Source organism: Humulus lupulus, chromosome 5 (assembly GCF_963169125.1).
Source record: "Humulus lupulus chromosome 5, drHumLupu1.1, whole genome shotgun sequence".
NCBI classification, from domain to species: domain Eukaryota; kingdom Viridiplantae; phylum Streptophyta; class Magnoliopsida; order Rosales; family Cannabaceae; genus Humulus; species Humulus lupulus.
The window spans coordinates 79,260,376-79,273,206 of NC_084797.1; the positions used below are offsets into that span (position 1 = coordinate 79,260,376).

At 33.9% G+C, this 12,831-nt stretch overlaps 1 protein-coding gene and 1 long non-coding RNA gene across 2 annotated transcripts; one reads left to right on the forward strand and one right to left on the reverse strand.

Moving 5' to 3' along the window:
- Nucleotides 1–5,045: 5,045 nt before the first annotated feature.
- On the reverse strand, nt 5,046–9,436 carry LOC133777473 (uncharacterized). The gene is made up of 2 exons (XR_009868606.1): nt 8,838–9,436; nt 5,046–5,206 (listed from the first exon to the last, which is right to left on the reverse strand). It is a non-coding gene; the product is annotated as an uncharacterized LOC133777473 (long non-coding RNA).
- Nucleotides 9,437–9,833: 397 nt separating this feature from the next.
- Nucleotides 9,834–10,511, forward strand: LOC133779251 (uncharacterized). Its single transcript, XM_062219235.1, has 2 exons — nt 9,834–10,106; nt 10,170–10,511. Exons 1-2 carry the CDS (start codon nt 9,834–9,836, stop codon nt 10,509–10,511), a joined length of 615 nt encoding a protein of 204 aa, XP_062075219.1.
- The last annotated feature ends 2,320 nt before the right edge of the window (nt 10,512–12,831 follow it).

Here is a 12,831-nt window from a genome sequence, read left to right on the forward strand (position 1 = left end):
AGATTTGTACAACATTTTTGTCAGGTCATATCTTGAAGAGTAATGGATGTTTTTATGTGTTTCAAAACCCTAAAATCATATAATCTTTCTAAAAAATTGTGTGATCTGACAATATAACAGATACATGGCAGAAATTTAGAGATGGACCCATTGGAAAGTAACCTACGTGCAGAGAGATTTTAAGGTTTAACCTAACCCTTGGGAACTTTGGATTCCCTTGCCTGTTTTGAATCTAGTCTTCATGGATGAACCGTAATCACCATACAAATTATTGAATCCCAAAATATAAAACCAAAACATGCAAACTTTACACCTAATTTAGCCATAGCTTAAACTGTCATCTAACCATCAACTCCAAAACTTTTAACTTAACCTTTACCTTATTCCAAATTTCCCCTTATGGATGATCTCTTTCTAGATTTTTGAACTTTCTAATCTTTATTTTCCCTTAAAATAGTACTCCCACAACCATTCCAAAATATTAGTTTGTGTTCAAACTTAGAGAAACAAATAATGAATACTGAAATCCTAGAATCTTTCTTTCTTCAACCTAGAGAAAGAGAGAGGGGGGGGGGGGGGGGGGGGGGGGAGAGATGAGCTTTTTATTTCTTTCTTACTATGTATAGGAAAATGAAGATTGTGATAAACCTTGGGTAAAGTATATAACCCGAAACACTCTTTCTCTTATTCTCATCACTGCCCCTAAGGCCTTCTAATCGGTGATGTGGCTGGGCATGCAATGGTCTCTCACCCTTGTTGCCACTTGTTATCTTTCTAATATTAATCATTAGTCTTCTTTTCCCCAAAAAAAAATGCTTTATTTCCCAATTTGATTTAAATTTGATATAAGATGATAGGTAAATTTATTTAAGTATGACAAAAATATTAAAAATATGATTAAATACATTTAGAACCCAACTTAATATGTGTAGCATTTAATTAGAGAAATGTCATTTTTAACATATTAGGTGTTATTTTCACACTTTTGGTATTATTCCAAGTAAAAAATTCTTGCTTAATGCCCCATAATAAGTTTTTCCATAATTTAAATTCTTCAAATAAATTTTCAAAAATTTTCTTATAACTAAGTTTGGGATCTCAGTTAACTGTTCGAATCTTAGTACATGAATTGGATCATTTAGGTACTTTCTCAACATCAAGACATAGAATACATCATGTACTTTGGATAGATAGGGTGGAAGAGCTAACCAATAAGCTACTGACTCAATCCTTTCGAAGATTTCAAAATGTCCAATGTATTTGGGACTTAGTTTTCCTTCCTTGCCAAAGCGCATAACTTCATGCAAGGGAGATATGTTTAGAAAAAAAATTTCTCCTACTTCAAAGACTATATTCTTGATCCATCAAATTTTGATGTCTGCGTCGGATCTTTCAAATATATTCTGTTACTCTATTAACTTTTTCTGACTCCAAGAATTTTCTTTCACCAGCTTCATGTCAATGGATTGGCGATCAACACTTCCTTCCATATAATGCCGCATATAGGGACATCTTAATGGATTCATGGTAACTGTTGTTATATGCAAACTCTATCAAGGATAGCTTCTCGCTCCATGATCCAAGGAAATCCAGCACACAAGCCCTTAGCATATCCTTTAGAGTTTGTATCGTTCACTCACTTTACCCATTAGTTTGGGGGTGAAAAATAGTACCAAATTTCACTCGTGTCTTTAATCCCATTTGTAATGTTTTTCAGAAAGCTAATGGAAATCAATTATCACAAACTGATACAATTAATAACGGTATCCCATGAAACCTCATAACATCTGCAATATTTATCTTTGCTAATTTATTCGTAGAATAAGTTACCTTTATGGGTAAGAAGTGGGTTGACTTAGACATCTTATCCACTATAACCCATATAAAATCCTATCCTTGGGAGTGGTTGGTAAACTATAGTAATAAAATCCATTCTAATCATCTATCACTTCCACTAAAAAATCTCTAAAGGTTGCAGTACTCTCACTGGTCTTTGGTGCTCTTCTTTTTTTTGTTGACAGATCATGTAGTGAGTCACATATTCTACCACATTTTTCTTCATTCCTAACCACCATAAATACTTTATCAAGTCTTGGTAAATTTTTGTGATGCCTGAATGCATAGCTTATGGGGTGTTATGTGCTGGGAGAGAGTAAAATTACACCACCAATATAATATGATTCTACACAAAATTTCACTGAACAAAGACAAATAAAAGATAAGAGAAGAAAAGTGCAAACTCTAGTTGTAGAATTAACCTTTGATCTTCTTGAATGCTTTAAAACATAGATAGAACACCCCTTGAATCTTATTTATTAATGGAGAATCAAAACCAAGGCTTATATATGAGATGTATCATTGTCCAAATTATCTATTTCCTAGCTCTTTATGGATGCTTGAGGCTTTCTCCAGTAGGAAAAGGAATTGGGATTGGACAAGACCTGGAAATTCAAAAGACAAACACTTTCTTTATAAGTTTCTTGGAGAAAACTTATGATCTTTGAGACTTAGAAAGAGGTCAGAGAGAGTTGAAAAGTGAAATTAGTTCTTAATAACTCTAAATGATATCTGAAATAGGTTAGGTACCGTCATTAGTTCTAACCAATACGATTCAAGAATATAAAATTGAGTTTTGGGGCCAAAAAATGCATTTGTATGGATGTCCTAGGGCACGCTTCACCATCTAGTAGATGATACATTGCCTAGCAGGCGAAGCGTCTTCCACTAGGTGGCAATATTTTATATGTTTCAAGCCTCAAAGCTTTTCATGTTCAGGCGATGCATCGCCTGAATAATTGCCCAAAGTCCCAAAATGTGTCTTAGACACCTTCAAATGCTTCCAAACGTTTTGTGCGGCCTTAGATACCTAATAGCATTTTAAACCAAAAATTATAATTTTTAAATGCCTACAAAAAAAAATTCAAATTTCACATCACCATTATGTGAAATCGTTAAGGCTATTACCTCAACTTGTGTAATTCTACTTTAGGCTTTGTATTTTAACCAATCATAACATTCCTCCTATTGATTAAATACAAACCTCTAACTTTAACTCGAACAATATTGATGCATAAAATAAAGTGTCTTTCTCCTTAAACTTGACCATAGTCAAGATATCATAAATCCTTATTGAAATCATTGGTTGCTTGAGAGCTTGGACCAAGTATTTCAATGATAAGACTGGTAATACCTTACACATCTCTACTTGATAATTATTTTTTTTCACTTTTCCTGCTTATCACTTATCATAGGCATGTGCTCATCCATTCATGAACTTTCTGAGGAAAAACTCCAATTCCCATGAGAGGAGACACCTCCTCCAAATTCATATAGATAAAGTTCTTACAACATCTTTGCTACCTCTATAGATGCTTGTTGCATTTAACTGAACTCCATTAAAAGCTCTTGCTTAAGCCTCATTCATTATCAACCAACACTAATTGCTTAGATGGGACTCACAAGTGTATTAGTATTGAAAAATATCCATTTATCAATAACTTGTTCTTAACCATTAAACTCTTGCCCTTGATGTTAACAAGTTTGGAGTTGGGTTTGTATCATTGGTAAATCTTTTTTTCTAGGAGTTTTAGTCTTATCCCTCCAGACGTAGAACTTACTAACCTTCTTACAAGAGGTTTTGTGTATGGATCTACTAAGTTCTCACTAGTCTTAACATATGAGATAGATATGATTCCATCTTGAATCAATTGTCTCACATATTCATGTCTCAAACTTATGTGTCTAGACTTCCCATTATACACACTATTATATGTTGGGGGAGAGTGAACTTACACCACTTATCTAGATAGATTTGAGATGAAACTTACAAATCTAGAGATTGAAAATTTTTAGGAAGAAAACAAGTGCAAAACATAAAACAAAATACAATATATGAGGAGAAGATAAACACCACTTGTAACGTCAATGTTGGGGAAGAAACACCGTAAGGCTCATACACAAGAAGTATCGCTGTCCAAATTCTCTATTTTCTAGCCCACCGTTGATGCTAGACGCTTTTTCTAAGAGGAAAGGGAATTGAGATTGAACAAGCTTTTAAAATTCTCAAGACTAGCACTTTCTTGACGAATTCCTTGGAGAAAACTTATGATCTTTGAGAGTTAGAGAGAAAGAGAGAGGTTAGAGAGAGAGAGTTGAAAAGTGTGATAAATGATTCTCAACTCTAAAAAAACCTCTTTTATAGTGTAGGCACCATTCTTAGCCTCAATTAATATGATTAGAAATTTTAAACACACAATTTTGGAGCTAAGAAAACGTAATGAAAATCCTAAGAAAGGAGACATATCACTTGTCCTATGTCTTGATTTTTGTTTAAATCTTTGTGGCGACATGTTGCCACCTAGGGTGATTTTTGCTTAATTGGCTCCAAATAATTGTAAAATTTTAGGGTAAGATTAGATACCTTATTGTATCACTTTGGACCCATAAAATTCAATTATTTATTCCTGGAACAAAAACTCATATTTTCACTTTAACTTAAGTGAAAACCTTTAAATGTTATACATCACCTTGTGTAAAATTACTTAACCTTTATATTTAACATTTCTCAACATTCATCCACTTAGTTAAATATAATTCTATATTCTTAGGTCACAAAACATAGGTGCATAGAGTGTATCTTTAGATTAGAACTTTTCCTTAGTGGAAGTAGCACAAAGCTTTATCGAAATCATTTGTTGCTTAAAAGCTTGAATCAAATATTCATATGATAAGACCGGTGATACATCACACACTTCTACTTGGTCATTCATTTTCCACTTTTCTCGCCTAGCACTAACATAACCATGTGCTCATCCATTTATGAACTTTCTAGAAAGAAATTCTAAATTCTATGAGAGGTTGCAACACCTATAAGCTCATATATGTGAATTTCTTACATCATCTTTGCTACCTTTAGAGATGCTTATTGCACTCAATTTTTCATGCCCCGTTATGTCGAGTACGTCCACCACACACTCATAGAATAAGTCCTACAAATATGATAGGCATCTAACAGTAAAACTTTAAAGCAATGTCTACAAAAAATGCAGAAACTTTAAAACTTTAAACTATATTAACACTTAAAGTCTTTACAAATTCAAATATAAACTAAACTTATTTAATAATACAAGACTTTTGAACATCATATTCATAAAAGTCTTTGGTATTGAGTCTGAAGTCCACAAGCTGTCCAAGTATCAAGCCAAACCTGAAAAAGGTTGGAACAACAACATAATGAGCTAACGCCAGTAAGTAAATCTCATGCAATGAATAATATAAATTAATTGTGACGAAAGATGCATGACGAAAATGCATAACCATAAACATAAACATATATAGAACATCCATAATAGTCAATAGTATGTAACCATTGTCTTAGACATTTCAAGGTCACACTCAAATAATCGATTATAAGCAAGACAATTCAGTGCCCACATTATTAGCTGCTAAATAGCATAACCTCCTGTTTATCTCCTATCACAGAACCACGTTTAAAATAAGTATTCACCTAGGGTTCAATTATAGTCGTTCACAAAGGTGTGCCAGCGTAGTTAGTAATCAAGGTAATACTTCACGATCAAAACCTTAACGGTCAAAAAATTATTCTTCGCCAACACTATGGTCTGTGATAATCATGGGAACACCCATTTTTATGAACCCTCAACAGAGAACTTTACCTTCTTGCCCCACTAGTAAATTTGTTTCTATCAATTAACTATAATCTCTTTTAAAGAGCCTTGGTGATTGTGCCTTTTGTTGTACCAATCCAAACATCTATTCTTAAACAACTCACAACTTGGAATTCATCATGTACGATGACAATTATATTTTTCTCACAATACTGAGCTTGATATTTCTCTTTGACCAACCCTAGACTTTTAATATGTTTTCTACACTCTCTACCTGAGTAAAAAACCTACTTTTGCTCCCTTAATACACTTACCACATTTTTATTTTATACTTGGGTTCACGCAAACTACTGACACATTAACTGGTTTTAGAATTTATCTTGTTCTCACTCGGGTTTACACTATCTGTAATAGGGGTATTAACTCCTTATATTTTTAATTACTCTTAAGTACCCCAGACACGTTCATTGTAAATTTATGTTAAGGTGGTTGGTTAATGTATCTCGTATAAAGGAACGTTACATTCAAACATAAACATCCAGAATACTAACCTTATATGTTAACCCCAAGGCCGGAGAAAGGTCAACTAGACAATAATAATATGTGTACTCCCTAGAGTACTTTTACGAGACACATACCATAATTAAATCCTTTAAGATCGTACTTGGCATAGTTTCTTAAATCAGGTTTATATAACAACACTTTTTGACTGATTACCTTTACTAATCATAGTTTGAGAGTAACTAGAATTCGCCCCTGACTTGCACCAATCCTAATATTTCATCAAAAATTCAACTCATGGAGATAACAACCAACATTAGTATTAAGATGCAAGGTAACTAACAATAAACCAAAGCTAACCTTAGAAGCCAACATGGGAGTTACCAAAATAATTTGGGGCTAACAGTTGCCTCTAAAACATGCCTATCAAATCAGTAGTGGAGACCCGAGTCTCAATACTAGTATTTCATTCATAAATTTCAAACAAGGGTAATCATTTGATTTCCGAGGGCATTAATAGTATCATTGGTGTAAGTGAATTCACATTGGCTCATTGAGACTCCTAGGTTTTACCAGCATACTTATCTCTTGGACAAAATGTCATGGTAGCTAACTAGACCAATAACAAACAATTTCACGGATTTGAATCGGACTATACAATATCCCAATAGAGCATAAGAACCCATATGATCATGAAGACTCCTAACTTTTATCATTACACTTATATCCTGGCCAAAATGTCATGGTAGCTAGCAAGAAAAATAACAAACAGTGTCACGGAAGCAAAACAGACTATAAAATATCACAATGGAGCATAAGCACCCCTAGGATCATGAAGACTCCTAAGTTTACCTAGTATACTTATCTCCTAGCCAAATGTCACGATAGCTAACTGGACCATAAATCTCTCTCTAGTGTAAAAGTCACAATTCTAGCAAATAATACACCAGTTTATTTGTGTAGTGACCACAAAAGGACTTACATCATATCAAACCACAGAACTCATCTTAATCATAACAATCATTCGCAATCATAGAAACACATATACCATCTTTGACACAACATTCACAAATATAATATAAGCTCAGGCACAGAGTCAACCATTCACAATCTTATAGACCATACAATCAGATAATGGATGAATATTCATAGAGTCAATTCATAGCCGTATCCAAGGAACATAAAAATCAAGCAATTCATATGCAATCACAAGATCAAGAATTTCAAACATATGAGCAAGTAGTTCACATAATGAGAGTTCTACTTACGTCAAGTCCTTAGATAAATAAGATTGCTCCGCAAGAGTTATCACCCAAAAATTTTTCTCGAATCTTTAATCTTATCTAAGGATCGTAATTGAGTTAATTACTCACTCACTAAAATATACACTATTAAACTTAGTGCATACCCCGAACGATATATATATTCGAAAATGATAGTAGTAATTATCATCTTAATATTACCGAGACCTCAAGGTCAAAACTTAATAACAAATTTTTTATTCCATGCACATTCATAAAGATAATCGATTATAAAGGTGATGATATTATCGTTTTATAAATCCCTTGCCCTTGAAGAAATTCCTAACTAGATAATAATAACAATTAATATATTATTATTTCACAGCCATTCCAATTATTAATATTAATAAATGACTTCCTGTTAATAGTATTATTATTCCTAGAAATAACAATAATAATAATGATAATAGTTAGCAAATCGGCGGGCATAAAATCCTTAGTGATAATAAAAGAGATATCCATAGACGAAGTCCTTATTTGTAAAGAATTCCGCATAAATCATAAACAATTACCCTAAGTCCATTTATAATAATTATAATAAAATTTCTTCTTTATTATTGCAAAAGAATTATACTAATATAATCATTATTCTTGGTGAATTATATAATTAGAATTAATAAACACAATTCCCAAAATAAACTTTTAATAAAATATTAAGTTGGACTTTTAATGATTATTTCATACTAGTACTCATCACATATCATAATTTGAAGCGATAATAATAAAATTGACTAAGACTCATGCTCATAAAACTATAATCAAAAGCTTTGGAAATTGTTTGCTTATTATTTCATAATTCATAATAATAAAAATAATTATTTCCTTTTAATAAATTATATAATATTATTTAGAAATTCACAATAAAAAAATTATGGTGATAATTCAAACAACAACAATTTCCTCTTGGAGAAATATGACTTCGCTATAAAATCCCATCAATAATTTAAAAATTATAAGTTGCTTTTTCTTTCAAAATTCATAATAATAGTTTTTCTTTTAATATCAATTTTGATATTATTATGAAAAATATACTAATAGCTCATAATAATACACCACTTATACTAAATCCTAATAAAACATATTTCTAGCCTCAAGCAATATTAAAAAATACAAACTCAAAGCTTCATATTCGTAACTATCGATAATCTTTAAAAACCACTATTCTAATTAATTTTAAAAAAACAAACGATTTTATGTAATTAACTCAATAGGAGTCCGTTAATTTTCTAAAAATTCGGGCAACACAACAACTGCAAACCAGACATCCTTAAATTTTAAAATCCTGCATACACAACAAATATACAAAACATATATATAGTCCTAGAGCAGACGGATAAATCACAGAACAATATAACCCATCAATACAGTCCATAACAAACAATTAGACACAAAATCACACAATTTATACCAAATGGTCGAGAGAGTGATACGAGTTCGATGGTGAGCTTTGGAGCTCGAAGTGAACTCTGGGGCACCGAACATGGTGGTTGGTCGAGACCCATGGCAGAGCTATAGTAACGGTGGCAGAAACCACCACTTAAAGGCGGCAATTGAGGGAATGGGGTACTGGGCTTTAAAGATCATTCAACAAGGAGGCTAGTAGTGGTGGCCGTGTGACCCACAGCGGCCTGAGGAGGCTGAATCAAACCCCAAACCACCATGGACTCCATGGATTCCAACAAGAATACCTTATTGGGTTTTCTCCTCTCGTCCTCCTGAGTTTGACCATGCCACCAACTTCCCAAGACAACATCGGGACCTATTAGGATATTAGGTATAGTTAAGTTATCTATAGTGTACCCATAGTTAGTTAGTACAACTAACTCAACCTACTGAGTATTTTAACTCAACTTCTCTTGTACTCTATGCACAATATACATAATAATAAAAGAAACACTTTCTTTTTCCTAATATGGTATCAGCCTAACCGATTCTTGCAAAACCTATTTTCTTCTACACCTATTCTTCAATGGCACGACCAAGAACCAGAGAAACACAGGAGCAACCTTCCTCCTCCACTGACTCTAATGCGCCGCCTCCTTCTAAGACGCTGGCAACCACTAGACAAAGGAACCCCGCGCCGACCTCCGACCAAACTCTGCATCAGTTTATACGACTCGACATGCTCAAGAAAATGCCAACAATCCCTATTCATGGGCATCGAAGACCACCCAGGATTGATCCTAGCTTCCCTACCTCTCACGGACACCAACTTCTAGCAGTGGGCTTGTGATTTCAAGCTTTCCATGGGCGCAAAGAAAAAAAATGGTTTCCTCACTGGAATCATTCCCCAACCTCCTTATGACTACCATTTTTTATTCTTGGAACATGTGTAAATAAATGGTTATGTCTTAGGTCACCAGAAATCAAGAGCAGCATCATCTATCTTCATTCGGCTACTGCAATGTGGACCGAGTTAAACACAAAATTCAATCAAGGAAATGGGCTTCACATCTTTGATCTTCGGACATCTCCCATTTCTCTTCATCAAGGAGATGATTCCGTTAGGACCTATTTCACCAAACTCAAAGCAATTTGGGACAAGATTAATGAACTCCGACCAAGAACACCATGTACTTGTGCTGCTACCAATGATAGTCTTGAGCTACAGAATCTTGAGCACGTTCTACAGTTTCTTACGGGATTGAATGAGTACTACCGTGCCATTCATTCTCAGGTACTCCTTATTGATCCATTACCCTATATTTCTAAAGTTTTCTATACCATTATGCAAGAATAGAGACAGAGAAAAATAAGGCCCTCAGCTACAACAAGTCTCATTGTTGCATCCACTTCCACTGCCCAATCTTCCAACCCACCATCACTTCCGTCATCACGGACAAAGAAGATGCGGCTTACTTGCTCTCACTGTCAAAAGTCGGGACATCTAAAAGAAAAATGCTACTTCATCCATGGCTTTCCCCATGGATATGGCACCAGAAATGTCAACAATAAGCCTACTGTCAATCAAGCTACTGCTTGTACTTCATCTTCTCAGGATATAGAACCTCATTGCTCTGCTCAGCACTCAGCTCCAACAAGCATCTTCATCCAACACAGAGACACAACCTGTGATCTCTAATTTCTCTAGTAACTTTGTATCTCTTTCTCGTGACTATTGGGTTATTGAAAGTGGTGCTACGCACCATGTTTGTTGAAATTTGCAATTTTTTACATATTTTTCTAACCGCACAATAACTCATTACCTCACTTTGCCAAATGGTTTGAGAGTACAAGTGTGTAAATTTTGTACTGTGAAAATAACCAAAAATCTGACCTTGTTCAATGTCTTATGTGTCTCAGATTTTCAATTAAACTTGCTATCAGTACATGCCTTGTTATACACTCACAATCACACTCTTTCTTTTTCTCAAACTCACTGTCTCATACAGGACACAACTCAGAACAAGATGCTTGTGATTGCTAAGCGCATAGGACAGTTATACTTGCTGCAACAAGACAAGAATATTTTACCCTTTTGTTCTTATGTAAATTCTAAGTAATCTTGTAATACTGTCCACACTTGGCATACATGGTTAGGACACCCCTCTATGAAAGTTACCAAAAAATTGATTAAAGTTTTACATTTTTCAGCTTCTTCAAATAATAATGTTCATTGTCATGTATGTCATTTAGCCAAACAAAAGAAGTTTCCATTTGATTCTCATAATAATATGGCTCCTAATACTTTTAATTTAGTACATATGGATATTTGGGGTTCTTATTCCATTCCTACATTGGAAGGATATAAATATTTTCTTACCATCATTGATGATCATACTAGATTTACTTGGGTATATATGTTGAAATTCAAATCTAATGTTCAAACTATTATCCCACTTTTTTATACTTATGTTCTCACTCATTTTTCAAGCCCCATAAAAGTCGTACGATCAGATAATGCTAAAGAACTAAATCATAGTTCCTTTATGCAACAAAAGGCATTCACCTATATCATTCTTGTGTTAAACGTCCTCAACAAAATTCAGTTGTTGAGTGCAAGCATCAACATATACTTAATGTTGCTCGGGCTTTAGCTATACAATCCAAATTACCTCTCTCATATTGGAATCATTTTATTACTAATGTTGTATATCTTCTCAATAGAACAAATTCTGCACTATTACATTTTAAATCATCTCTTGAACTTTTATATGCTAAATTACCTTCTTATGATCATCTTCGGAGTTATGGATGCCTTGCCTATTTATGTACTCTTGATAGTAAATGAAACAAGTTTACTCCTAGTTCTTGTGCTTGCATATTTATTGGCTACCCTCCAGGTATGTAAGCATATACTTTTCTTGATATAGCTACTAACCAAATCTTTCATTCAAGAGATGATATTTTTTATGAGAATATATTTCCTTTGACTTAACTAAGTTCTATTGAAACTTTTGACTTTGTCTTTTCGAGCAAGCATTCCCCATCAATTTCCAATAATGAGGATTTTCCCTCAGTACCTACTAGTACATTAAATGCGCAACCACTCACTACTTCTAAAGCTGGTCGACCACTTGTCAAACTACTACATCTCAAAGATTATATATGTGGGTATTCCATTGCTCGCCCTTTAACAAATTTCATATCTTACGAAAGGTTTTTCCCATAATTTAGAAATGCTATACTTGCTGCCCATTCTTTGTCCGAACCTAGTAGCTACACACAAGCCTCAAAACTTTATGAGTGGCAATTAGCAATGAAAAATGAGCTTGCTGCCCTCATTGAAAATGAGACTTGGAACATTGTTTCCCTTCCCTATGGCCATAATGTCATTGGAAGCAAATGGGTATACAAAATAAAATATAAATCCAATGGTGATGTTGATAGATACAAGGCACGTCTAGTAGCAAAAGGGTATACTCAACAACAAGGTATAGACTACTCTGAAACTTTTTCCCCCGTTGCAAAGTTCAATACTGTAAAAGTATTCCTATCTCTAGTTTCCATAAACAATTGAAAACTACATCAATTGGACATAAATAATGCTTTCTTACATGGGGATTTAGAGGAAGACGTTTACATGAAACTTCCTCAAGGTTATCAACCTAAGGGGGAGCTACCACTAAATCCTGTTTGTAAGCTTAACAAAAGCCTTTATGGTCTCAAACAAGCCTCAAGACAATGGTATGCTAAACTTAGCACCGCGTTAATCCAAGAAGGTTTTACTCAATCACCTTTCGATTGTGCACTTTTCATTATGACTAACGCTCATAATTTTTAGGCTATTTTGATTTATGTAGATGATATAGTCCTAGCAAGCAATAATGATCTTGATGTTGCTGATTTTAAGAAAAAATTAAACTCCAAGTTCAAACTTAAGGATCTTTGAACATTACGGTTTTTCTTGGCCTTGGAATAGGCTGTACTTCTAATGGTATTTCTGACTCTCAGCGACCCTT

Coding starts and splice junctions, on each gene's coding strand:
- LOC133779251 (XM_062219235.1), top strand. CDS start 9,834: ATGTGGACCGAGTTAAACACAAAATTCAATCAAGGAAATGGGCTTCAC. Junction 10,107..10,169: donor ACCGTGCCATTCATTCTCAG/GTACTCCTTATT, acceptor ATGCAAGAATAG/AGACAGAGAAAAATAAGGCC.